This window comes from Chelonia mydas, chromosome 7, assembly GCF_015237465.2.
Source record: "Chelonia mydas isolate rCheMyd1 chromosome 7, rCheMyd1.pri.v2, whole genome shotgun sequence".
Taxonomy (NCBI): Eukaryota; Metazoa; Chordata; order Testudines; family Cheloniidae; genus Chelonia; species Chelonia mydas.
The window spans coordinates 43,983,373-44,006,664 of NC_057853.1; the positions used below are offsets into that span (position 1 = coordinate 43,983,373).

Genomic DNA, 23,292 nt, shown 5'->3' on the forward strand with positions numbered 1-23,292 from the left:
TAAGATCTTAGAATGTGTTTTGCTTTTATTTCATTTAACCAAATCTGACTTGTTATGCTTTGACTTATCACTTAAAATCTATCATTATAGTTAATAAATTTGTTTGTTTACTCTACCTGAAGCAGTGCGTTTGGTTTGAAGTGTGTCAGAGGCTCCCCTTGGGATAACAAGCCTGATATATATCAATTTCTTTGTTAAATTGACGAACTTATATAAGCTTGCAGCGCCCAGCGGGCATATCTGGACACTGCAAGAGGGAGGTTCCTAGGGTTGCGTCTGGGACCGGAGATATTGGCTAGTGTCATTCACTTGCAAGTAGCTGGGGCAGCTTACATGTCAGAGGCTGTGCGTGAAAAACCCAGGAGTGGGGTTCTCACAGTGGAGCAGGGTAAGGCTGGCTCCCAGAGTCAAGGATTGGAGTGGCCTAGCAGATCACTGGTCTGGATAACACCAGAGGGGAATGACACACTGGAACAACTTGTTCTGGAAAGACTTTGTCGTCTCCCCTCCCTCTTCCCCCCCCCAGCCCCCCTGCAAGGAGAAACACGTGGTGACCTGGCCACAGGGCCAAGTCATGAAGAGGGAGCCCCCTGAGGGGCAGATGGCGAGAGAACAGCGGGAGAGACACCATGGGAGAAGGGCACAATACCTGGCCAGAGCTAATCCCCAGGATGGCCAGGAGGAGGTGCCACCAGCAGTGAGTGGACCCTGTGACACACCTGTTTATGCATCCAAGGATTGCATTAGTCCTTTTAGTCACAGCATTGCACTGGGAGTCCATGTTTAGCTGGTTCTCCACCACAACCCCCAAATTTTTTTGAGTCACTGCATGCTGGGATAGAGTCCACCATCCTGTAAGTATGGCCATTTATTGTACCTAGATCAGGGGTTCTCAAACTGCATTGCACTGTGACCCCCTTCTGACAACAAAAATTACTACTCATCCCCAGGAGTGGAGGCTGAAGACTGAGCCTGCCCAAGCCCTGCTGCCCTGGGTGTGGGGGACAAAATAAAGTCTGAGCCCTGCTGCCCCAGGCAGGGAGGCTAAGGCCAAAGTCAAAGCCCAAGGGCTTCAGCCCCAGGCAGAGGGCCTGTAACTTGACCTTAGGCTTAGGCCCTGGGCAGTGGGGCTCAGGCTTCAGCCCCGGCAAGTCTAATGCTAGCCCTTGTGAGCCCATTAAAACAAGGTCCCGACCCACAGTTTGAGAACCACTGTCCTAGATGTATACATTTATATTCAGCCATATTAAACCACATATTTGCTTGCGGTATGCTTACCAAGAGATTCAGCTGGCTCTGTATCAGTGACCTGTCCTCTTCATTATTTAATCACTCCCCCCAGCTTTTGTGTTTCTGCAAACATTATCAGTTAATTTATATTTTCTTCCAGGTCATAATGTGTTAAGTAAAAATGTTAAATAGCGTAGTGCCAAGAACCAATCCCTGCAGGACCCTATTTGAAACACACCCACTCAATGATAATTCCAATTTACATTTTGAGACCTCTCAGTTAACCAGCTTTTAATCTATTTAATGTGTACCATTATATTTTATATCATTTTCATTTTATCGAAACGTCATGCTGTACCAAGCCAAATGGCTTACAGAAGTCTATTACATCAATGCTATTACCTTTATCAACCAAACTTGTAATCTTGTAAAAAATAAAAGTTTTAAACAGGGTCTACTTTCCGTAAACCCATGTTTATTGGCATTAATTATATTTCCTTCCTTTATTTCTTAGTTAATTGAGTCCTCTAGCAGCCACTCCATTATCTTGCCTGAGATTGATAGGTCTATAATTATCCAGGTCACCCTGTTTACCCTTTTTAAATATTAGCAAAACATTTGCTTTCTTCCAGTCTTCTGGAACTTCCCCAGTGTTTGAAGTCTAATTGAAAATCAACATTAGCAGTCCAACAAGCTCCTCAGTGTTCTTTAAAACTCTTGAATGAAAGTTAGCTGGACTTGCTGATTTCAAAAATATTTAACTTTAGTAACTGCTGTTTAATATCCCCATGAGATAGAATGGAAAGAATGTCATCATCAGATGACATGACAATCTGTTTTTTCCCCAAATACAGAACAGAAATATTTATTAAACACTTCTGCCTTGTCTATGTTGTTGATAATTCTATCATTTCCATCTAGTAATAGACCAATATATTAAGAAACCTCCTTGTTGTCCTTAACTCTGCTGGCTGTAGAGTTTGCCTTGTGTCCTTTTGCTTCCCTTATCAATTTTCTACAATTCCTACTGTCTCTGCAATCCTGGTAGATAGTCTAGTGTATATCAGCAAGGGACTCTCAGGGCTTCTTCAAGCAGTATTCATCCACACTTTTTTTGCAGTCTCAGAAGGATTATTATTGGTATGAGTGGGGATGTCCATGAGAATGTGGCTTGTCCAGAAGCTGGGTTGCCAGAGCACAAGTTCCAACCACAGAAGCCCTGGCTTCTATACTCCTTGATCATGCATCCTTGTGATCTGCAATGTGGGTTGTCTCACCCCAGTTTGCTCTCCCCCAGAGAGAATCGTTCATCAGAAACTTTGCAAGCCCGATTTTGTCGATCTCAACCTGTTGATATTTTTTCTCATGGAGAGGGAGTGTTTCTGCTCAAGTATTCAGTGTCTAGTACTGTGCTTGGAACATGCTGATTCAGCATGCATTGGGTATATGTGCTCAGCCATTTTTCCTGAAAAATGAAAAGAAAAAGACTAAAAATCATGCCAGATTTCATGTAAATACTTTAATTACATTTGAATACTTAAAACTTGAGTTAAATTACACCTTAACACATCTACTAAATTATATGTATATGTCCAGTATCCTGTAAGGAGGTGCTATTACACTAAAAGAATGCTAAAGCCCAGCCAATAGTGGAAATATTCTTTTAGTCTTGTTATCTGTATTACATTGATTCAACGGCCCCCAGCACAGGACAGAGCCCCCTTATATAAGAGAACTGTTTGAATCTGAGTGGAATTCTCTCCATTTATTATATAATATAGGTCTTACCCCAATACATGACAAGGTATGGGTTTCGTTCCGGATACACAGCAAGTGCATCACTCAGCAACTGCCTGAGAAATGCAAGGAAGGGGTTCACAGCGCTTTGCAAAGCATATTTTTGCTTTTAGGAAATACTTCCTGTTACCGTTTTGTGTATTGAATCAAAGAATTAAAAAAATTCACGTCAGTGATAAGGAGTCTTGAAAAATGTTCCCCTAAAAAGAAAAAAGCCAATGTTGTTTAGTTTTCAAATAGTTCAGAAGCCCTAAGGCCTGCCAAGCCCCAGTGGGCCTTACAGCAACAGCTGAAATCTACAAGGGAGAAATCTGACAACTCAGTTGCTGGCAGCCATTTCTGAGCTAATAGAAATAGATGCTGGTTCTCCCAAAGCAGAGTAAAGTGTGTGATGTATTTGGTTCAGATTCTCATCTGGGGTAAAATTAGTGTAGCTGCATTGAAGCCTCCAGGGCTCAGAACCTCAAAGGTATTAGCACCTAACTCCCATTAAATTAGGCATCTAAATACGTTTATGGATCTGGGCCATTGACAATGTCCACCAAACCCAGCGGAGATAGGCTGTATTACACCAGCTGAGGATCAAGCTTATTTCCATACACCTCACCCTGTTGTAAGCAATCCTTTTGGAGTGGGAACACTAATGGCAGCCTGTAGCTGAGGTGCTGGGATGCCTTTTCGTAGATTCCAGTTTTCTTCTGGCTACGTGCTAAGGGCCATTTTCCCAAGGGCAGCTACAGACTCCAGGATCAAACAGGTTCCAAGAATCCTCAAGCTTTTAACAGGGAGGGGAAGTTTAAAAAAAATAAACCCCCCAAAAGGCTCAGTCCTGCAAAGTCTTATGCAGGTGAGTAGTCAGTGAATACTCTGCTGGGTAAGGACAAGTTGCATGAGAAGGGGTTGCAGGATCGGGCCCATAAGCAGGAAAGGTATGTGCACATATGAAAGGGGGAAATTTGTCAGAAAATGATTTGAGGGAGGGTACACTGACCAGCAAGTCCTGACTTGTGCAGTTCTACGAATACCCAAACTGCTGGACACTCTGACAGCCAGTCACCTGCCTCTTTGCATAATGCCCACTTTCTAAATATAGGTATGCATTCAGATTTTGGCTGCCAATTTAAAGAGAGCTCTTTACTTTGAGAGTCATGTAGTTGGCTCTCTCTGCACTGGAGCTCCTGGGCAGAAGGCAGTTCTGTCTGACAAATGCATGTGCTGAAGGAAAACCAATAGATAATCAGTGCATCAACTGTGATGGACACATGCATGTGCTGCATACATCAGGTCTCAAACTTATTGGTGGGACAGCTGGATCTCTTGACTATATCTATATAGATCCATAGGTACAGACCCATCACCTGGTATTACAATTGTCTTATGATCTGGCTGTGCTGGGGGACATGGGTGAAGGGAAACTTACAGACAGCCTGTTTTTACACTTTCCTACTATCATTGTTTAGGTCCTGCTACACGCTTTTGATGTTCTCCCTGCAGTGCCTGGCCATATTGCACTTCCTCTTGGTGACTGCCAGAAAGCTCTGCTTATTACAGTGCCAGCTCCATACTGCAGTGTACTAAGTTGGCCAGTTGCAGTGGGGGCCTAGCAGGCACCATAACACCACTCTTGCCCAGGAGCTTCCTCTTCAGCACTCGCCCTATCAGTTAATGACACAGCTGAGAGAGAAGTGCACCAGTGATAAAGGTGAACCAAAAGGATTTGTTTTTACCTACCAAGACCCAAGTTCAAGATTTTGCATTTCTTCTGCATTGCTGGCTGATGTGACTGAGACATAAAGCAGAGCATTTTCTTATATGCTGTACACTCCTTTAGATGGGGTCATCTATTTCAGCAGGAGAAGCAAAGAACCCTGAATCCACGTTCTGGCAGGTAAATAAGTAAGGATCACACTTTTGACTATTTTGTACTGAAATTTATTTGTCCTATATTTTCTCTCTCTCTCACACACACACACACAGACTTCCTCAAAGTGTTGTTCTTCCCTCAGAAAACTTTGCTCTGTAAGAACCATCTTCCTTGGCCAAAGCACAGGAGTGGATGGGACTACATCCAATCCCATTTATTAATTATTATTATTATTATTATATTAATTCTACCACTGTGGTATCCAGTCACCAATTACTGCCACTCCTAGCTAAGCCAGAGGGAGCTCTACAGAGGGAGATGAGAGGTCCCAGCTTCTACGAGCTGAGTGGCTTGTCCTTACATTCTTATTACATCACTGATCTGGGACATTCAACCATTTCCTCTCTTTAGATTTATGTAATCAATTTGTTTTTCCAAAGCTCTTTGGTTCACCTTTAAAACTAGTGAAACTCCAGTGCTACCGAAACCCAATGGAAGACCACAAGGAATCTTTGAGTGCTACCCCGTGAGTGTGTTTATGAACAATCCAGGCAGCACAAGAGGCAAGACGGATGAGCTTGCCCTTGGGATAATATCATGTGCAGTGCCGAGGAGACAGGCACAGCTGCACTGCCTTCCAGCTCAAGGGGGCTTAAGTTGCCTCCAGGCACCCGCTAAAGCTCCGTGGAAACCATTAGATTACACTGCAGGACTCCAATCATGAGATGTTATGGTATAAAACCACTGGGAAAGCCCCTCAAAACAAGTACTCCCACCCCCACCACGATCCCGTGACTTGGTAGGGTCCTGTGTTCTGACTGATTTAGCTTCAAGACAGTTTATCTTCATCCCTGCACAGCTTGGTAAGACGGCACTAACCAGGATCGCTCCTGAAATCTGAGCATGGCAACTCAGGGCCCTTTGGTAGCGATGGATGCACCAAAAGTTGCTGCAGCCAGCCACCACCAAGCATTTGCTGCCTGAAGTGTGTAAATGCCCAGAACTGCTCCTCAGTCACAGCACAAACTGATGGGGTGGTCGGTAAGCTCGGTATCCTCATCCATGCTTGTGGTATGTAACTGGTTGGCTCCGTCCTCCCCGATCTCAGCATGATCCAAAGCAGGGGCAGGTGTCGTTCATGCATTGATAGCGTTAGCGACGTCTGTGAACACAAGGCGGCTGGGTCTCTGGACGGTTCCCTGGCTCATCAGGAGGATCTGCAAAAATGAAGCAATGAGAGATGAGACAAGGCAAGGATCTGCAGAGATATATGCAAACCCACATGTCTGTTCATAAACTTACACACTGTGTCTTACCTACATTCACAGGCCTGCACAGCACATTTCATTAGGATGTGCACCCAGGGAATTTTTTTAAAAGGCGAACATTTATTGAATTACTCAGTCATAAAGGACATTATTTTTATTCATCAAACAAACTAAATAAACTAAAACTTAACTTAATTTTTTTTAAATTAACAACTAAACTTTACTTAAAATATGAGGCACAAAATACCAAATTTTTGCTGTAGTGATAACCAGGCGTATACAAAGATAGTAAATTTTCATGATCTTTATCTTTAACCAGATAATGAGCTAACCCAAACCGACCAAAACAGATTAAGGTTTCTTCATCTTCCTGTCCTAGAGAGTGAGACTTCGCTCACCAGGTGTTATGGACTTAAATTCCTCAATCACATCGTTGTAATTAACTGACGAAACCAATTCTTGTTCAATGTACAAAATCATGAGTGAGTCGAGGAGCTGTTGGGACATTGTACTTCTTAGATTGTTTTTTACATGTGCTAGTTTCGAAAAGGCTCTTTCACATGAACAGCTTGTCTGCTCCTTTTCTTATCTTAACAATGAACCGATCCATATTTTAAAATTAAAAGGGGGTGTCATACGATTGAATTAAAACGTAAAGCCACGGGTTTGTTAGGCTATTTCAGCAGAGTACATGTGACAAAGCTTACAAACACTGTAGACACTGCACTGGGCATGCCTGACGCAGCCGTTTATATAGGTCAGGGGTCTGTAACCTTTTAGAAGTGGTGTGCCGAGTCTCCATTTATTCACTTTAAGGTTTTGCGTGCCAATAATACATTTTAGCGTTTTTTAGAAGGTCTCTCTCTATAAGTCTATATATTATCTAACTAAACTATTGTTGTATGTAAACAACGTTTTCAAAATGTTTAAGAAGCTTAATTTAAAATTAAATTAAAATGCTGATCTTACGCCGCTGGCCCGCTCAGCCCATTGCCGGCCTGGGGTTCCGTTCACCTAGGCCGGCAGCCAGAACCCCAGACTGGCAGTGGGCTGAGCGGGGCTGGTGGCCGGGACCCCAGACTGGCAGTGAGCTGAGCAGCTCAGCCTGCTGCCGCTTAGCCCCCTGTCGGTCTGGGGTTCCGTCTGCCGGCTCCTGCCAGCCAGGGTCCCGGCTGCCAGTCCTGCTCAGCCCGCTGCCGGTCTGGAGTCCCGGCCCTGTCCGCATACAGTAGGTACCTACCTTCTCCCTGGTTCTAGCCTATTCTCTTCCTCTCTCTGCACTGAGATGAGGGTGGGAGTGTGCTGAGAACAGGGCTGGGGGTGAAGAAGCAGGCTGGGGATTGGAGTGCAGGGTCTGGCCAGGAGCTAGAATGAGAAAGGGGGCTCAGGGTTGTGGCAGGAAGTTTGGGTGTGGAGCGCTTACCTGGGCAGCTCCCATTTGGTGCGAGGGGTGCAGGTGGGAATGTGTGTGGGGGCGGAGGGTGCAGGAGTTCCCGTTTACTGCTCAGGGTGGGAGTGGGGGGTGCAAGAGTCAGGGCATGGGGAGGCTGGGTATGTGTGGGGGGGTGCAGGAGTCAGGGCAGAGGGCTGGGGGTGAGGGCAGGGGTCATGGGGGTGCTCCCAGCCCCCTGCCCTGAGCAGTTCACAGCAGCAGGCTGGAGGGGTATCCCCTGATTCCACCCCCTTCCCCAAGGTCCTCGGAGCAGAGAGCGAACTGTGGCTCTGCTTTTCCTTCTCCCCCTCCCTGGCAAGGGCCGTCAGCTGATCGGCGGCAGGGAGGGAGAGGAGGAGGGGCAGGAACCCAGCATGCTCGGGGAAGAGGCGGGAGAGGGGAAGCTTGCCTGCCCTGCAAGGAGAGGGTGGGGGGCCGAAAAGAGCGGGCCGGATTTTTGGTGGCACGCTGCTGCCTGCCCGTGTCCGGCAGACAGCAGCCTGCCATTCAAAACTGGCTCGCCTACCATAGGTTGCCGACCCCTGATAGAGGTCAAAGAATTTTCTAGACTAGTAGTAGGAGGGGAGGGCCAATGGTAATGCGGCACCGCAGCCGTGGGGACGCACGCTTGAGCGACTGTGGGCTTTCCATGCCGAGCGCATCATGCGGTTACATTAAAACGCAAAGCCCCTTCTTCTTCTTTTTTTTTTTGGAGACATTAGGGCAGGCGCGGGCAAACTTTTTGGCCCGAGGGCCACATCGAGGTTCAAAAATTGTATGAAGGACCAGGTAGGGAAGGCTGTGCCTCCCCAAACAGCCTGGCCCGTCCCCGCATCCGACCCCCCCGCACTTCCTGCCCCCCCACACTGCCCCCCTCGGAATCCCTGACCCATCCTGCTCCCTGACCGCCCCCCCCAACCCCCCGTCTCCTGACTGCCCCGACCCCTATCCAAGCCCCCGCCTCCTGACAGACCCCCGGAACTCCCACGCTCCCGTCCCCTGACCGCCAGAGCCTCTGCCCCAGCGAGCCCCTGATTGTCCCCAGGACTCCCCGGCCCCCTTACCGTGCCGCTTAGCCCCACCCCTCCCCGGCGCCTCAGCGCGCCGCGTCCGGGAGCGGCCCTGGACAGCGCTGCGTCTGCGGCGGGACCTGACCTCGCAGCCCCGCCCCCCACCACACGGCTCTGAGCGGCGGGAGCTCAGGCTCCGCTGCAGCCGCGCTGATCAGGGCTGCTCCCGGACGCGGCGCGTTGAGGCGCCGGGGGAAGGCGGGGAGCCTCCCTGGCCGGGAGCTCGGGTGGGCCGGGCAGAACGAGCTTGCCCAGCCCTACATTAGGGTGTGCCTGGGTACACCCTGTACGCTCGCCTGGGCCTACATTCATCACCAAGATTAGTCTGATTAGAAAACACGGGGCTTAACAAAGCTGTGACCCAAATATATATTAGGCCAGATATTGAAGTCAATGGAGACAAGCCAATTTACACCATCAGACAATGGGGATCATTAGATGTAGTTTATCCAGGCTGCATGGATAAACAACATGTAACACTTTCTTTCTCCCTGCATCATTTGGATGGCTTATCTCTATATCGATATTTGTATGTACAAGGCAGTCACTTCCAAACTGTTGCAGCCCTATGGCTCTTGCACCGTGGAACCTGTGAAACCTGCCACACGCTATACAGTGGCTCCATTTTGGATGTTCTCTCTTATTCTTTCAAACCTTTACAATTACCATTTATCATCAGAGGCAGCTGTGAGGCAGCAGGCCCCAGGGGGATCTGAGGAGTCCAGCAGCACAGTCCTGTCCTAATCAGTTGCCTTTGGCATTGCTACTGTGCCATTGTTTCCCTCCCTCACCCACTTCATTATCTGAATGAGCTCTTCCTTACGCATCCTGTATTTCTTCCTAGTCGCATTTTAGTCAGAATCCCTACTTTATATATTATTCCTCTACTTTTCAAAAATCAACATGTTAAACACACAACCCTCTGCCACCAACAATCCCTCTAAAACATACACACAAGCAATGATTCAAGGGGTAAGTGATCCCAGAAGAACCAGTCACCTAAAATGCAGTAACCCAACTCCCTGCTCTATCCTGTCAAGTAGAGTTGGGTTTGAAGAAACAGCCCACATTTTGGGGCAGGCAACTGGAATCTAAATCCAGATTTGGGTCCAAATTTGGCCACTGGCCTTTATTCCGACAGTGGAGCTATCAAAACCCCTTATCCAAAAGCCCTGTGAATTTCAGGGCAGTCAGCCTGCAGATCAAAGTTTTGTAGTTTGTGCCCATGTCAAGCGCAGCAGCGTGTATTCTCAGGAACGCTTTGTTAGTTCTGGAAGCAGAATTTTAAGATGGTGACTCTATGAAGGAGAAGATACAGAAGCAAAGGCTGCCATTGTTTACTTGTTACCTCAGGTGTCTCTACCTGCCCACATTACAGTTTGCTACTACATTTTTACATGTGTGCTTAGGCAATAGGGGAGGTTCCTTTGGGGAAAAAGGCTTTACAGTTACAACTTCTACGTATTTTTCCTCTCCCACACTCACCTCCATTAATCTGCTGCCAATTAGTTAAGTATATAAAGTGAAGTATGTGTGTGAAAACAAGAGCACTTTCCACCCCTAAGGAATAGCTCCATAGGAAATGGAAAGGAATATGTGGGCTGGTTGATACAGCTGAAGAGAAATCTAAGGAAGGGGAGCTGTTTACTCTGCACCCTCACATCACTTGCTCCAAGACGTACCTGTTCCAGCTATCCCTGATGCCTCTGCATTTCATAAGAACTTTTTCCCCCCACAAAGAAAACAAAGAAGATTGTGAAACCGGCTGAGAGTGGTAAGTAGCTCCTTTCCCTGCTCCTCCCACAACCTGGTGCCCTGGGCAAATTGGCACAGAGCTAACATGTTGGCTGAGATACTGCAAAGACTATACCAATAGCAATTGAAAACCACTAGTGGAGACCCTCTTCTCAAATCAGTCTAGTGTAGCAAATCGGCAGCATTGTGGGACTTTGCAGTTGTCATTATGGTGCATGCCGTGGCCATTCAGAGGTCTGCAGCAGCTGTCAAACCTAGAGCCTGGGCGCTTCTGCTGCAAAAGCCCGTCCCACTTGAGCTAAAGCAGAAACTCGCCTCCCGATCTTTCTTCTAAAGCTTTGTATGCAGTAGCACTCAAGTAACCTGCTTAGCCAAGTCCATGCATACTTTACCATCACTCGTCTACTCGGAAATGCAATGTGTGCTAACTGCAATGATTGGAAACTCACAGGAGGCTGCACCCCTACCCTCCACAGCAAGGCCCGTGCTGAGACACACTTCTCCACAGTTGAGCCAGCCAGAGGGTTAGATTCCTTCATGCAGATGAGAAATTGGTTACTCCCTTTGATGGAGCTTAACCCCCACCAGCTGCAAAGCAAGAGACAGAACTGCAACTAGGCATGCTCTGCACCTGGAGGGGAGACTTACTAATTGCCTCCTGACCAGAGGAGGCAGAGCTAGTCTGTGGAGCTCAGTTTGGGAGAGATTGCTGACCTGGCAGATACTGATGGAGAGGTGCTCTGGGACAGGGTTTAATAGGCAGGAAACAATGGTGAAAGAACTCTAGGCTACAGGGGCAGGTTAGGTTCCTACAAGGGAACCTCTGAGGCAGAGGAAAATAAGGGACCTACGCTGAAGCCTGAGGGGGCAGAAGCACTATTAGTGTGAAGATTGATTTGGACTTTTATTTAGATTGTTAGTTTGTGCTCCTGCGGAGGGGGTTTAGACTCTATCTGGTTTGGCTGGATGACCAACCTGCAGAACCGCAGAGAGGGAGTCAGGGGAAGATGTGGCCTGAGATAGGCTATTGCAGCCCCAGGGAGAGCCCAGAAGGAGGAATGCTAGAGACCAGGACCCCATGCAATGCTATCACTAGAGAGGAGGGAGTACTCATGAGGTGAAGATGCCCTTCTCCATGGCCTGTGCAAGGGCTGCACACTTGGCCATGCATGTGCTGGGCTCTCTTTGTCAGCTCCCACTCCCAGCACGTACCGGCTCCAACTCCATTTGATACTCTGCTAGGCCCTTGCAGCATGTTGAGAGATTAGCTATAGGAAACCTATCCCCTAATTGCTGAAACCCTCCCTTCCCTCTCTTCTAGTTTGCCAAATTTTGCATTTTCCCTCCCACCATCTCTCTGTAATGACAACCCTGTGATCTTCCCCTTTCCCTGTTCCCCTCCAAGCTGCTCTGGCCTTCCACCCCAGCCTGTACCACATGGTTAATGAAGACCCCAGAGGCTCTGTGTGGCTTACGCCACACACGGCGTTCATTACAAGACTAACTCCAATGCATTTGCCAGGCTCAGTAATAACAGACCTGCACATCTCTGAGTGGGTTGGGTAGAAAGAAGGGTGATGTGACTGTGGAAGGCAACTACTACCTTGCTCTGGGTGGCCTGGGAAGATGCAGCATCTCTCCCATGCTCCAGCAGCTCTTGTTCCAGCTCGTCCTGTTCTTCTGTGGGGTCGAAATTGTACATGGGCATGAGCTGGTGCCGCAGCTTCTCTAACCTGCCAAAGGAAAGAAGAGCAAAGTGCAGCATCGAAACCTGTGGCTGAGGAAAGAGGGAGAGTGAAATAGACTGGTTAGTCTTCCCTCCCCACTCCGTTGCTGGGCAGCTGCTGAAACGTGTGTATGGATCTGTGTGGAGGGGTATATTTTATATTTTAGGGTGCTTCTTGCTGTTAAGAGAGGATTTGGCTGTAACTCACTAAGTGTCATGTCCCCGTCCAGGGGCAAGGATAAGATCCAACTGCTGCTACCAGCTAACCAGGTTGTTTTGTTAGACAAAGTGGAAGAGGCCGGTACTGAATGTGCAGGGTTCAGTTACCCCCGGTAACCTGTGGCTGCACAGTAGGGGCTCATGTGGGGATTTAAACTGACCTAGAATCTCAGGATAAGCTTTATGTGGCAGGGGGAAGCACGTACCACGCTGGCTCAGTGTGCTGTACACCCCCCACCCCCGCACAGTGGCTAGTCCACATGTTGGATAAAAACCTCCTACTGCTGGCAGAATTACATCTTCAGCTCAAGTGGTAGAGGCCTGTGTCTGGTTCTCAGTTCAGTCTCTGCCAACAACCTGGGAAGGAGGAAGGCGGGATTGGTACATAAAATCTAAAAGGAGCTCTTGGACACATAAACACTTTGTAGTTCTGTGTGGCTTACCTGCTCTCACACTAACAACGCAGCCTGACCCCGCAAAGAGTCTCCCTTCATGCTGGCCTAGACAAAGCAGTGATGAGAGGGACTGCTGAGCCCATCACACAGGCATACTTGTGTGTAGCTGTCAAAGCCCCAGCATATGCTGTGGGTGTCATTTTGTGGGGAGGCAGGGATTCCTGAGCTGTTCACCACCACAAATATCCCTTTTGGCCCAGGCTCAGATGACGTTCTCCACATGACCCTTGCCTGCCTCTGGCTGGGTTCTGCCCACTAAACCATCAGTATGTTTACAGGCTAAATGTTTCAGCACTGCCATTAGCTGCTTCTGTTTCTCTCAAGTCTCTGCTTTGGGAACCAGCTTGTAAGTTTTCTGGCTAGTAGCAATGTATCCTGCAGGCTGTGTGTAGCCTAGCATTGCCCACTGCAGTCACTAAGTGAGGCACTGTCCATGGCACAGAAATCCACCAATGTCTGTGTCCATTTGGAAATAGCAGGAGAATCAAGGAGAGATGTCTTTCCCTGCTTGCCATCCTTCTCCTGATTTTCAGCAGCAAGCTTAATGGGTGGGTGAAGGGGAGACCACTAAATCTTGAGCTAGGAAACTTAGTATCTGCAAAACCGGATCCAGGGGAAATGTGGAGTCCATCATTCCGCCCAGCAGCACTGCCATAAACAGAGGAAAGCAGGGGGAAAGGTAGGCCCACAGCCCTTGCCAAGCTAAGCCGAAGCTTTGGAGAACTGGGGTCTGGCAGATGTAGCTTTGCCAGGCAAACCTCATTACATAAGGCTGCTGGAGCAGAGGAGCCCTGCCTGTAAGTGTAGCATTTGAGATTGGCTGAAATGTGACAGAGTCCACAGCTGATAGGACATGCCTGTTATATGGATAACCGCTTCTTTGTACAAACACAGAACCTTCCCCCTCTCTTTAACCCTCCCTATGTGAGATAAGTTAGGTGTTGTGTAGGAAACCTACCACACATTCGGAGGACTTTTGGCTTCCAAAATGGCAAGGAGCTGGCTTTGAAAAGGAAATCTACAACGGGGGGGAAGAAAGGGAGGGAACTCTGCATTCCCATCTGACTCCCTTCCCCTGGCCTCCCTGTCTGCTAGAGATTACCTGGCCTTTGCCTTAGCTTTGATGCATTAAGACTCCCCAAAAGCAGACTGCACTTACCTCTTCCTCTTCCTGATATAGAGAACCTAGAGGAGAAAGAGAAACACCATTAAAACAGTTCCAGTGAGGAGAGGAGCAGGAGATCGTGCCTATCTTTAAAAAGGGGAACAAGGAGGACCTGGGGAATTACAGACCAGTCCTGGAAAAATACTGGATCAAATTACTAAACAATCAATTTGTAAGCATATAGAGGATCATAGGGTTACAAGGAATAGCCAACATGGATTTGTCAAGAACAAACTACACCAACCCAAACTAATTTCCTTCTTTTAACAGGGTTACTGGCCGAGCGGATGGGTGAAATAGTAGATGTGGTATATTTCAATTTTAGTAAGGCTTTTGACACACTCCCAGGTGATAGTCTCATAAGCAGACTAGGGAATTTGGGTCTAGATGAAATTACTCTCAGGTGGGTTTACAACAGGTTAAAAGACTATACTCAGAGGAGTTATGGTTTGCTGTCAACCTGGGAAGGAGTACCTAGAGGGGCCTGCAGGGGTCTGTCCTGGGGCTGGTACTAATCAGTATTTTCATTAATGACTTGGATAATGGAGTAGAGAGTGTGCTTATACAATCTGCAGGTGATACCAAGCTGAGAGGGGTTGCAAGCACTTTAGAGGACAGAATTAGAATTCAAAACAACCTTAACAAATTAGAGGATTGGTCTGAATTGAACAAGATGAACTTCTGTAAAGACAAGTGCAAAGTACTTCACTTAGGAAGAAAAAAATCAAATTCACAGCTACAAAATGGGGAATAACTGGCTAGGTGTTAACACTGCTGAAAAGGATCTGGGGGCTATAGTGGATCACAAATGGAATGAGTCAACAATGAGAAGTAGTTGCAAAAAAGCTATCATCCTGGGGTGTATTAACAGGAGTGTTGTATGTAAAACATGGGAGGTAACTGTCTCGCTCTACTAAGCACTGGTGAGGCCTCCGCTGGAGTATTGGGTCCAGTTCTGGGTGCCACACTTTAAGAAAAGATGTGGACAAACTGGAGAGAGTCCAGCCGAGAGCAACAAAAATAATGAAAGGTTTAGAAAACCTGACCAATGAGGAAAAGTTAAAAAAACCTACAAAAAACTGGGCATGTTTAGTCATGAGAAAAGAAAACTGGGGAGGACCTGATAAGTCTTCAAATATGTTAAGGATTGTTATAAAGAGGATGGTGATCAACTGTTCTCCATGTTAACTGAAGGTGGGACAAGAAGTAATGGGCTTAATCTGCAGCAAGAGAGATTGGTTAGATATTAGGAAAAACTTCCTAACTATAACAGGTGTTAAGTTCTGGAATAGGTTTCTGAGGGAGGTTGTGGAATCCCCATCACTAGAGGTTTTAAAGAGAAGGTTGGAACAACACCTGACAGGGATGGTCTAGGTCAGGGGTTCTCAACCAGGGGTACATGTACCCATGGGGGAACGCAGAGGTCTTCTGGGGGTATGTCAACTCACCTAGATATTTGCCTAGTTTTACAAAAGACTACATAAAAAGCACCAGTGAAATCAGTAGAAGCAAAAAGTTCATACAGTGACTTGTTTATACTGTTCTATATACTATACACTGAAATTTAGTGTAATATTTATATTCCAATTGATTTATTTTATAATTATATGGTAAAAATGAGAAAGCAGCAATTTTTCAGCAGTAAGGTGCTGTGACAATTTTGTATTTTTATATCTGATTTTGTAAGCAAGTAGTTTTTGAGGTGAAATTAGGGATACAAAAAACAAATCAGACTCCTGAAAGGGAAGGGGTACAGTAGTCTGGAAAGGTCGAGAGCCACTGGTCTAGGTTGACTTGCTTTTGTCTTTGAAAACTTTATCGAAAGTCTGCAAGAAAATTCTGCAGCAGCAAGTTCCACAAATTAACTTGTTGCAGTTTGTAAGGGAAGCTGACCTTAGGAACTGATTTTTGTTGTTAACACCCATCTTCTTCTGAAAGGTGCACTAGCTTATTCTACCAGAGAAGGACCCCAGCCCTTTGCGCTGCCCTCTTTGTGAGCGACACGCATTCAGGGCTAAGTGAGAAGAAAGGTTTAGAAAGCCACTACCTATAGCAGAGATGGAAGGGCTGGCTCTGTGGAGCAGCTCAGGGAATTTTAAGGGTTTGTTCAATATCCCGTGGGAAGAGTGTGACGGACTCCACACCACACGTCATTAGACATGCCCGTTGTTATTTGGATAACAGCTTCTTTGTACAATCACAGAATCTTCCTTTTTTCTTTAACTCTCCGTATGTGAGATGGGTTAGGTGTTATGTAGGAAACCTATCACACATTCAGAAGTCTTTTTACTTCCAAATTGCCAAGGGATCTACTCAGGAGCTGGCTTTGAAAGGAAACGTGACAATGGGGGAAGAAGGGGAGGGGAGATCATTCCCCTCTTAATATTTCACTGCTTAACAGTGCATCACCTCATGTAATCTGAAGTGCTGACCTACTTCTGCTGTGTCCGTATCACAGGAAGCTAGACAGGCCCCCCCAACTCCACCTCAGTCAAGGGAGACAGAACTTTCTGCAGGGGCAGAGACTGTGGACTGAACTTCCCCAGGAACTAAGAGCCATCACAAACCTCACTATCTGCTCGAAGTGCAAGGCACATTTCTCTGACCTTGTCTCTTCTAACACACATTTAGTAATAGGTATAGTTTTATTAAAAAAACAGACACCCTACCAGACCAAGACTTTCCACTGCACATGCATGTTCCTCTCGGGGGAGGATGAGAGCATAAACAACAGATGGATAGTCATATGGCTTAATGCACTACTGGAAGGTGTTTAGATGCCACAGTGATAAGCATGGTATAAAAACCTACATAGGACAGAGTAGAGTAGCTAACCCAGATTTACAACTCAGAGCAGAATCTGCCCCATTTTCTTTCAAATAAACTCAAAGTTATTTTAAAAAATGCTCATACCACATATGGGAACTGGTTCCTGGCATCCTCAAAACTACTGGGCACCCTGCCTGGACTCAAGTCCTGGGAGATCCCAGAAGCACTGATCATTGTGCTGCGATTTGGGTTCCTACTGGGAGCCTACACACACCTCCCAGACTTGGCTCTTTCTGAGCACTGGATAAAGACAGTTAAAAGCTGTGGATCTCCGACACTTTCGGTGCCCAAAACTTTTGTATGGTTCTCCGGTGTGGTGGCTCTTTCTTGGTTCAATCAAGTTACTGGGACTAAAACTCGTGTTGATAAATCACACCCACCCTCCCTACTTTAGAAAGAGAAGTATTTAGAATGCCAGATGGAGTGGGTCTCTCTTACCATTGCTACAGCTAACCCAATCATAGTAATGATTCCAAATGAGAGAAGCATTGTGCTCAGGCTGGGCCCACTGCTGACCACATCTGGGATTTTGGTGCTGTTAAAGCTGGTGGTTTCAGGGCTTACAGTAGCAGTTTCTGGTAGAGCCCTGTCCATGGTTGACCCTGGGTCTGGCACGGAGGTGGTAGTGGTGCTGCGGTACAAATCGTGTACAGAGGACATGCTATAATTCATCCTGGACAAGAGCCCCACGTCCTCTCTTACTGAACTGTCTCCACCCACTCGGGACTCTTCGATTTCTGCTACGAAGTCATAGCGTCTCTCCTTATGTCAAGGGCGCTCCTGTGAGCGCTGTTGTGCAACATCGTCCTTGTTGGCCCTTCTTTGAGGGAATCCTGTTGCTTCTCCCTGTGTTTGAGAGAGATAAGCAGAAGATTTATGAGTCACAGATGCACAAGGTGACAGTCCTAAAGATACATGACCAACATTTTCTGAAATGGCAACTGATTCTGAGTATGAGATAGATTAGATATAATTTTGGAGGAGAGGGGAGGCTTAGAGAGTATTTTTAGGTGCTCAACCTGAGATGGAAAGTGGCTGACTTTTCAGAGATGCAGAGTGCCTCCAACTCCAGTTGAAGTTAGGGGGGTCTGTGGGTGATCAGCACCTCTAAAAATCAGACTATTGATTTACGTGCCTAATTTCAGACACCCAGATTTGCATAGGTGCTGACTTTTGTTTTTGCTGGTGGGTACTTTTGAGGAGGTGTATATGACTGCCAGTTTTGGGGGGGAGGCTATTTTCAGCATATTCATATACTTATTTCATATTCTAGTTATTGAATGCATCTATATTGGTATCTTTACTATTTTAATAATGATTAAATGGCTATGAACTACATAATTACATTTTCATAAATTAAAGTATATTAAAATAATTGCAATCACCTACAAGCTGTCTTCACTAACCTCCAGGAGTGAAAATAGGGCACTACCCTCCAGTACACAATACCAGCAAGAGATTTTTAGCGGGTACAGGATACCAGAAAGACTTGGAACTAGCTCCCCCCTCTGCTTAAAGGAGCAGAACGTGGCTAGGGAGGGCATTCAATGTTTAAATGGCATTAACAGCACAATACATATGCTAACAAACTTAAGCAAAGGCTTTGTTTAAGTTTGTTGGTTGGTCAGGAGTCCTCAAGAGGGGAGGGGTGGGAGGGACAGAAGGTGTTTAAACAGTGTTTTTTATTTTGTTTTCCCCATTGGTCTGAATTATCCATGACATCCATATTGCATTACATAAAGTCCAGATCATTAGAGGAATTCCTCTGCTTGCACTGACCAGAGGATGTGTGGATTCTGATGTCAGCACAGTTCTGCAGCCTTACAGGAATCAGGTGTTGTCCCCAGTGTACACAGAATTCTTCTTTGCAGCCAAACTAGTCTAACATGCATTTTGTTAACTAGAGCAGCAAAACAATGAAAACAAATGCCTCATTTTTCAGCTTTGTGGGTGAGAGAACTATAAGTGAAGATTATAATGGCAGACACTGACCGCCTTAAACCAGCTACCTCAGGAATCTGCCAAGAATTTTGCTGAAAATATGTTCCTCATCTTAGCAAGGGAGCTAAGACTTATCACACATCTGCCCACCTTTATTTGAATGAAATTCCTTCTGATCTGACAGCTCAGGCATTGTCAGTTTCATCCAGAACAATTTACAAACTTGGAACTTAATCCTGTAACCCTTAATCATTTGATCAATCCCATTGAAGACAATGGGACTATTTGCATGACTATTGACCACTTTTGTGGAATGGTAAGAGTTTCAGGAGTCTGCTCCTATAAAGGAAGTTGAATCCCCGATTGAAATGCCATATTTGGGTACAATACCATAAAGCAGTTTAGGATACAGTTCTACTTAAAATTTATCTTTTAATAAGTCATACATATGCTGAAAGAGCTCCTCACCCAACTCCCATATTCCATATAAACAGACTGAAATACTATATATTTGGGGGGAAAGTGAGTAGTTAAGCATGTTGATGATTGTATATACAAAGTGGAGTGTCAGAGGGGATGGGGAGAGCGTGGGGGCCCCGGATTGTGGGCGGGGAGGAGTCACATGGAGGGTCACATGGGGAGGTCACATGCCCCCCTGTGTCCCTCCCATGAGTGTAGTACCAGCAAGAAATTATTTCTACTTGCACCACTGCTAACCTCCCAGTTTAAAGACGTTATGTCTCACTGTAGCTTTCAAGATGAAACTGCCAGCAATCTTATTTACATCTAGTTCCCTGGTATTGCCTTGATGCACATTAAGGCCAGCTACATTATTCAGTTGTCTGTCCCATTGGTGACTGGAGATGATTTTTAAATCTTCTCAAGCTGGAGAATGAGTTCAGGGTAATCCAGGTACAGTGAAAAAGATTCTTATAAATTTGTAGTACTCTGGAAACATAGTGCTTCCAGAGTACTGCAAATGACTCCAAGCTCTCTTTCTTGATGGGTAACAGCTAATTTAGGCACCATCATTTTGTGTGTAGTTGGGATTATATTTTGCCATGTGCATTACTTTGCATTTAACATTGAATTTCATCTGCCATTTTGTTGCCAAATCACCCAGTTTTGTGAGATCCCTTCGTAACTCTTAAATCCAAAGCAGACTGCAATCTTGAGTAATTTTGTATCACATTCCACACTCAAGATTTGGCTCCTGGGTGCTGAGCACCCACTATTTTTTTCCATGGGTGCTTCAGCCCCAGAGCACCCACAGAGTCAGCGCCTATGCAGGTTTGACAATTTTAATTTTAATATCTCTATGCTTAGTTCCCCATATGTATGGCAGGGCACTGATATTTACCGAAAGGCTTTGGATGTCTGGATAAAAAGGACAAGGAATTATTAGGATGTTCATTATTACTATGGCTGGACCTATCACCCAAGAGAAGTATATTCAATATCAACCACCGTCTCTAACAAGTGGTATTTGGTCATTGCAGCCTCATGGGATGTGGGTTTTCAGAGTGAGACCTTGAGGTTTCCTCCTAAACCACCCTGTAGGTGGATGGCCCCTCAGCCTCCTATGTAGTCCTCTGTGGCACAGCCTGACTCCCACAGGCCCCTTGCCGCTCTGGTTATCATCTTTCCGCAGAGAGAGAGAGAGGCCATCCATTGAGCAGACTTCCATCCTACCCCTCCTCCTACTCCTCTACTCCAGGACTGCCATGTTGTCTGCTCTTTCATCCACTACTCTCAGGAATGTTCATTGCACCTCGTTGAGAAAATTCACCTTGACATCTTTCCCCATTATGTGTGGGGCAGGAGAGGGACTGCCCTGGGGTTACTATTTGCTCACTATCTGTCCTTAGGTACAGTATAACAGGATCTCACTTAGAAGGTGGTGGCTGGCTCCACAGCGTCTCCCAGACCAATCAATTATCCAACTTTTGTGAGCCTTTGCAGAGTGGGGTTTGGGCAGATCCCATCCCAAGTCCATTTCAAGGACTAGAGGAGACAAATGAATTCTGCAGAGTTGCCTGTCACAGCAAGGTGCTGGGGTCTGAGCAGAGAGGGTTTCAGGGATTTAGCTTCATGGACAGTCACTTCCCCCAGCACTGGGAAATGTCCCTTCAGACTTTTCCAATGAGCCAAGCCTTCCCAGCCTGAACCATTTGGGGGCCTTGAGAGAATCTCTTGTGCAGAGGCTGGGACATGTCTCTCCTGGAGGAGAGACTGTTACTCAACATTGCATTTCTATCAGGATTATCCATGACTGCTGAATTTCAAACCTGTCCCTGAAGACAAGTGTGCCTGCTGTATGAGAGGGTGTCACAAGGGCAATGGGACCAGCCCTGCCTATGCCATAATTAGCTACCTCCCAGCTGAAGAAGAGAGGATTAACTGGGGTCAAGTGACAATCTTATGAATACAAGGGCTTCTAAGGGCAGAGAATGCAGTTTGGAGGAGGAACCATAGGGAAAAGGTTGGGTGCCCATGGAAGGGCCTGAAGTAGGGGCTAGAAGAAGCAAGGGAGTCAGGGCTTCACTGCAGAGAGATTTAAAAAGAACCCAGAAGGGACTGGGAACTGAGCCCAGAGGACAGACTGGAGAGGAGTCCAAGGGGAGCAGGAGAACTTTTTGTTTGTATAGACTCTTGTTACCCAGGTTAAGTTTTGGCTAGTGACTTGGATGGAGGGCTAAGCCACATCACTAACTCCACCCTATGTGGGGAAGGCAGAGGGGACCTGCAGAGGAAGAAATTGAGGCGTGGAACATCTGCAGAGCTCTCCTTTCACTCTTGGTTTCATTCAGTCTTGGGTGGGATTTGACATACTAGAATAAGGGGGATGGGTGGGGGAAATTCATTGCCTGCCTGTATTAACCCCAATGTCCTGGCCAAATTCCAACTCCATCACTTCTGTTCTCCCTATATAAAATAGCCTGAACCCCCTGCATTTCCAATTAAAGTTACTCTTCACCCCCTCTTCTAAAAATATCTTTTTACAGTACTGCTGGTACAGGATGGCCGCCAAATTCCACCCCAGAAGTAGCTGCATGTCCTTGCTGGGTGATGCATATTCACACAGCAATATGCTTTCATTGTTTAGGGCCAGGCTGATGCTACTGCTTCTCACATCAGCTTTCAGTCCCAGTGGCCTGCTCTGGATTCATCCCCTTCCCACTTACTTTTAGTGTAACAAGCTGGTGCATGCTCCCTCCTCCCTAACCGCCTGAACAAAACCGTGACATCAGCACTTACTTAATTCCTCCCAGATGAGGAATCGAGTCCCCTTCTGGTTCCAGTCGTCCGTCTCAGACTGGAAGAGTAGCCCAGGCCAAGCCTCCCGAGCCGGCAGGCAGGGGGAGTACCCACAGCCCACACAGAAACAGTAGCCGCTGGCCTTGTCCCCGGAGAGCTGCTGTCTGTCTGTCTAACCTCGTCGTCTCATACCACAACTGGGACAAGAGCAGAAGTGCAAAACGTTGGGTGATGTGTGTGTGAGTGCGTGCACGCTAGGGGATAGGAACAAATTGCCCTCTCATACAGAAAGCTGCTTCCAATGGACAGCATAAGGAGAGCGACCTTAGCAGATGGATAATTCTTGGTTTGGTGGAGACAGGGCTGACGAGCCGCCTTGGGCAGTGGAACTCAGATTGCTTGTACCGGAGATAGAGGACCCGCGGCTGCTGTTATTGCGCTGCTTGCCATTGTATTTTCCAAGATGCCAGGAGCTGCCCACCCCTCCTCCCCTTTCTCTGATCTCCTGCTTTGATCTCCTTTTTGCCGGGGATTGGCAGGGAGAGGACGGGGTTCTGGCTCAGGGTTGGCCAGCCTGTTTGTCACTCACGAGCTTTTGCTGCTGCAGGGAGATTGAGGTTAAACAGTGGGAAGCTGGGATTTGTAGCACCATGCACTCTCAGCCTGGAAGGATGCCACATGCCATTGCCCCCACAGAATTGGCGGGGGCTGGGAGATTTTAGCTCCTGTATAACCTTTAGGATTGTGTTTCGCTTTGCAGTACTGCCATCGGGCTTGGTTATACGGAATTCCAGCCTTGCCCAAGTCTTCCCAGGGGAAATCCACCAAGAGGGCATTTGTCCCCACCCATAACCACTGTGCCTTTTACCCAGTGCAATTGCCTCACGTCCCTGTCAGTGATGGTCATGACACTTGGTACTTTGCTCTCTTGTCTTGCCAGGGTGCTGGAACAATTTTTATAGTGGGGGTGTTGAAATCAGAAACCACATATTTTGTTATTACTCCATCAAGCGAGGGGGTGCTATCCCTACTTCCAGCACCCCTGCGTCTTGCATCTTGTATCTGAGGATCTCAAAGCGGGCGCTCTCTCTCTGTCTCTGTCTGTCTCTCTCTATATTAACTGAAGTATAACTTTAACTGGCGCCTCCAATCCAATCTTGTAGTTTCAGCCTCTGTCTGTGGGAAAAAGAAAAGGAGTACTTGTGGCACCTTAGAGACTAACAAATTTATTTGAGCATAAGCTTTCGTGAGCTACAGCTCACTCACGAAAGCTTATGCTCAAA

At 46.7% G+C, this 23,292-nt stretch overlaps 1 protein-coding gene across 6 annotated transcripts; it reads right to left on the reverse strand.

Annotated features, from left to right (window-relative positions):
• Positions 1-1,501: 1,501 nt before the first annotated feature.
• Positions 1,502-22,527, reverse strand: C7H3orf18 (chromosome 7 C3orf18 homolog). 6 transcript variants are annotated; one of them, XR_005226119.2, is made up of 6 exons: positions 22,010-22,527; positions 17,249-17,656; positions 13,976-14,001; positions 12,020-12,149; positions 5,771-6,108; positions 1,502-2,695 (listed from the first exon to the last, which is right to left on the reverse strand). XR_005226119.2 is itself a non-coding variant. In XM_007061853.4 (5 exons), exons 2-5 carry the CDS (start codon positions 17,480-17,482, stop codon positions 6,028-6,030), a joined length of 471 nt encoding a protein of 156 aa, XP_007061915.2. In that variant the 5' UTR covers positions 17,483-17,656; positions 22,010-22,527; the 3' UTR covers positions 5,770-6,027. The 6 variants fall into 6 exon arrangements, 1 of the variants encoding a protein (XP_007061915.2); XM_007061853.4 differs by lacking the exon at positions 1,502-2,695 and having other exon boundaries at positions 5,770-6,108; XR_006291990.1 differs by lacking the exons at positions 12,020-12,149; positions 13,976-14,001; positions 17,249-17,656; positions 22,010-22,527 and adding an exon at positions 10,866-10,977.
• Between the last annotated feature and the right edge of the window lie 765 nt (positions 22,528-23,292).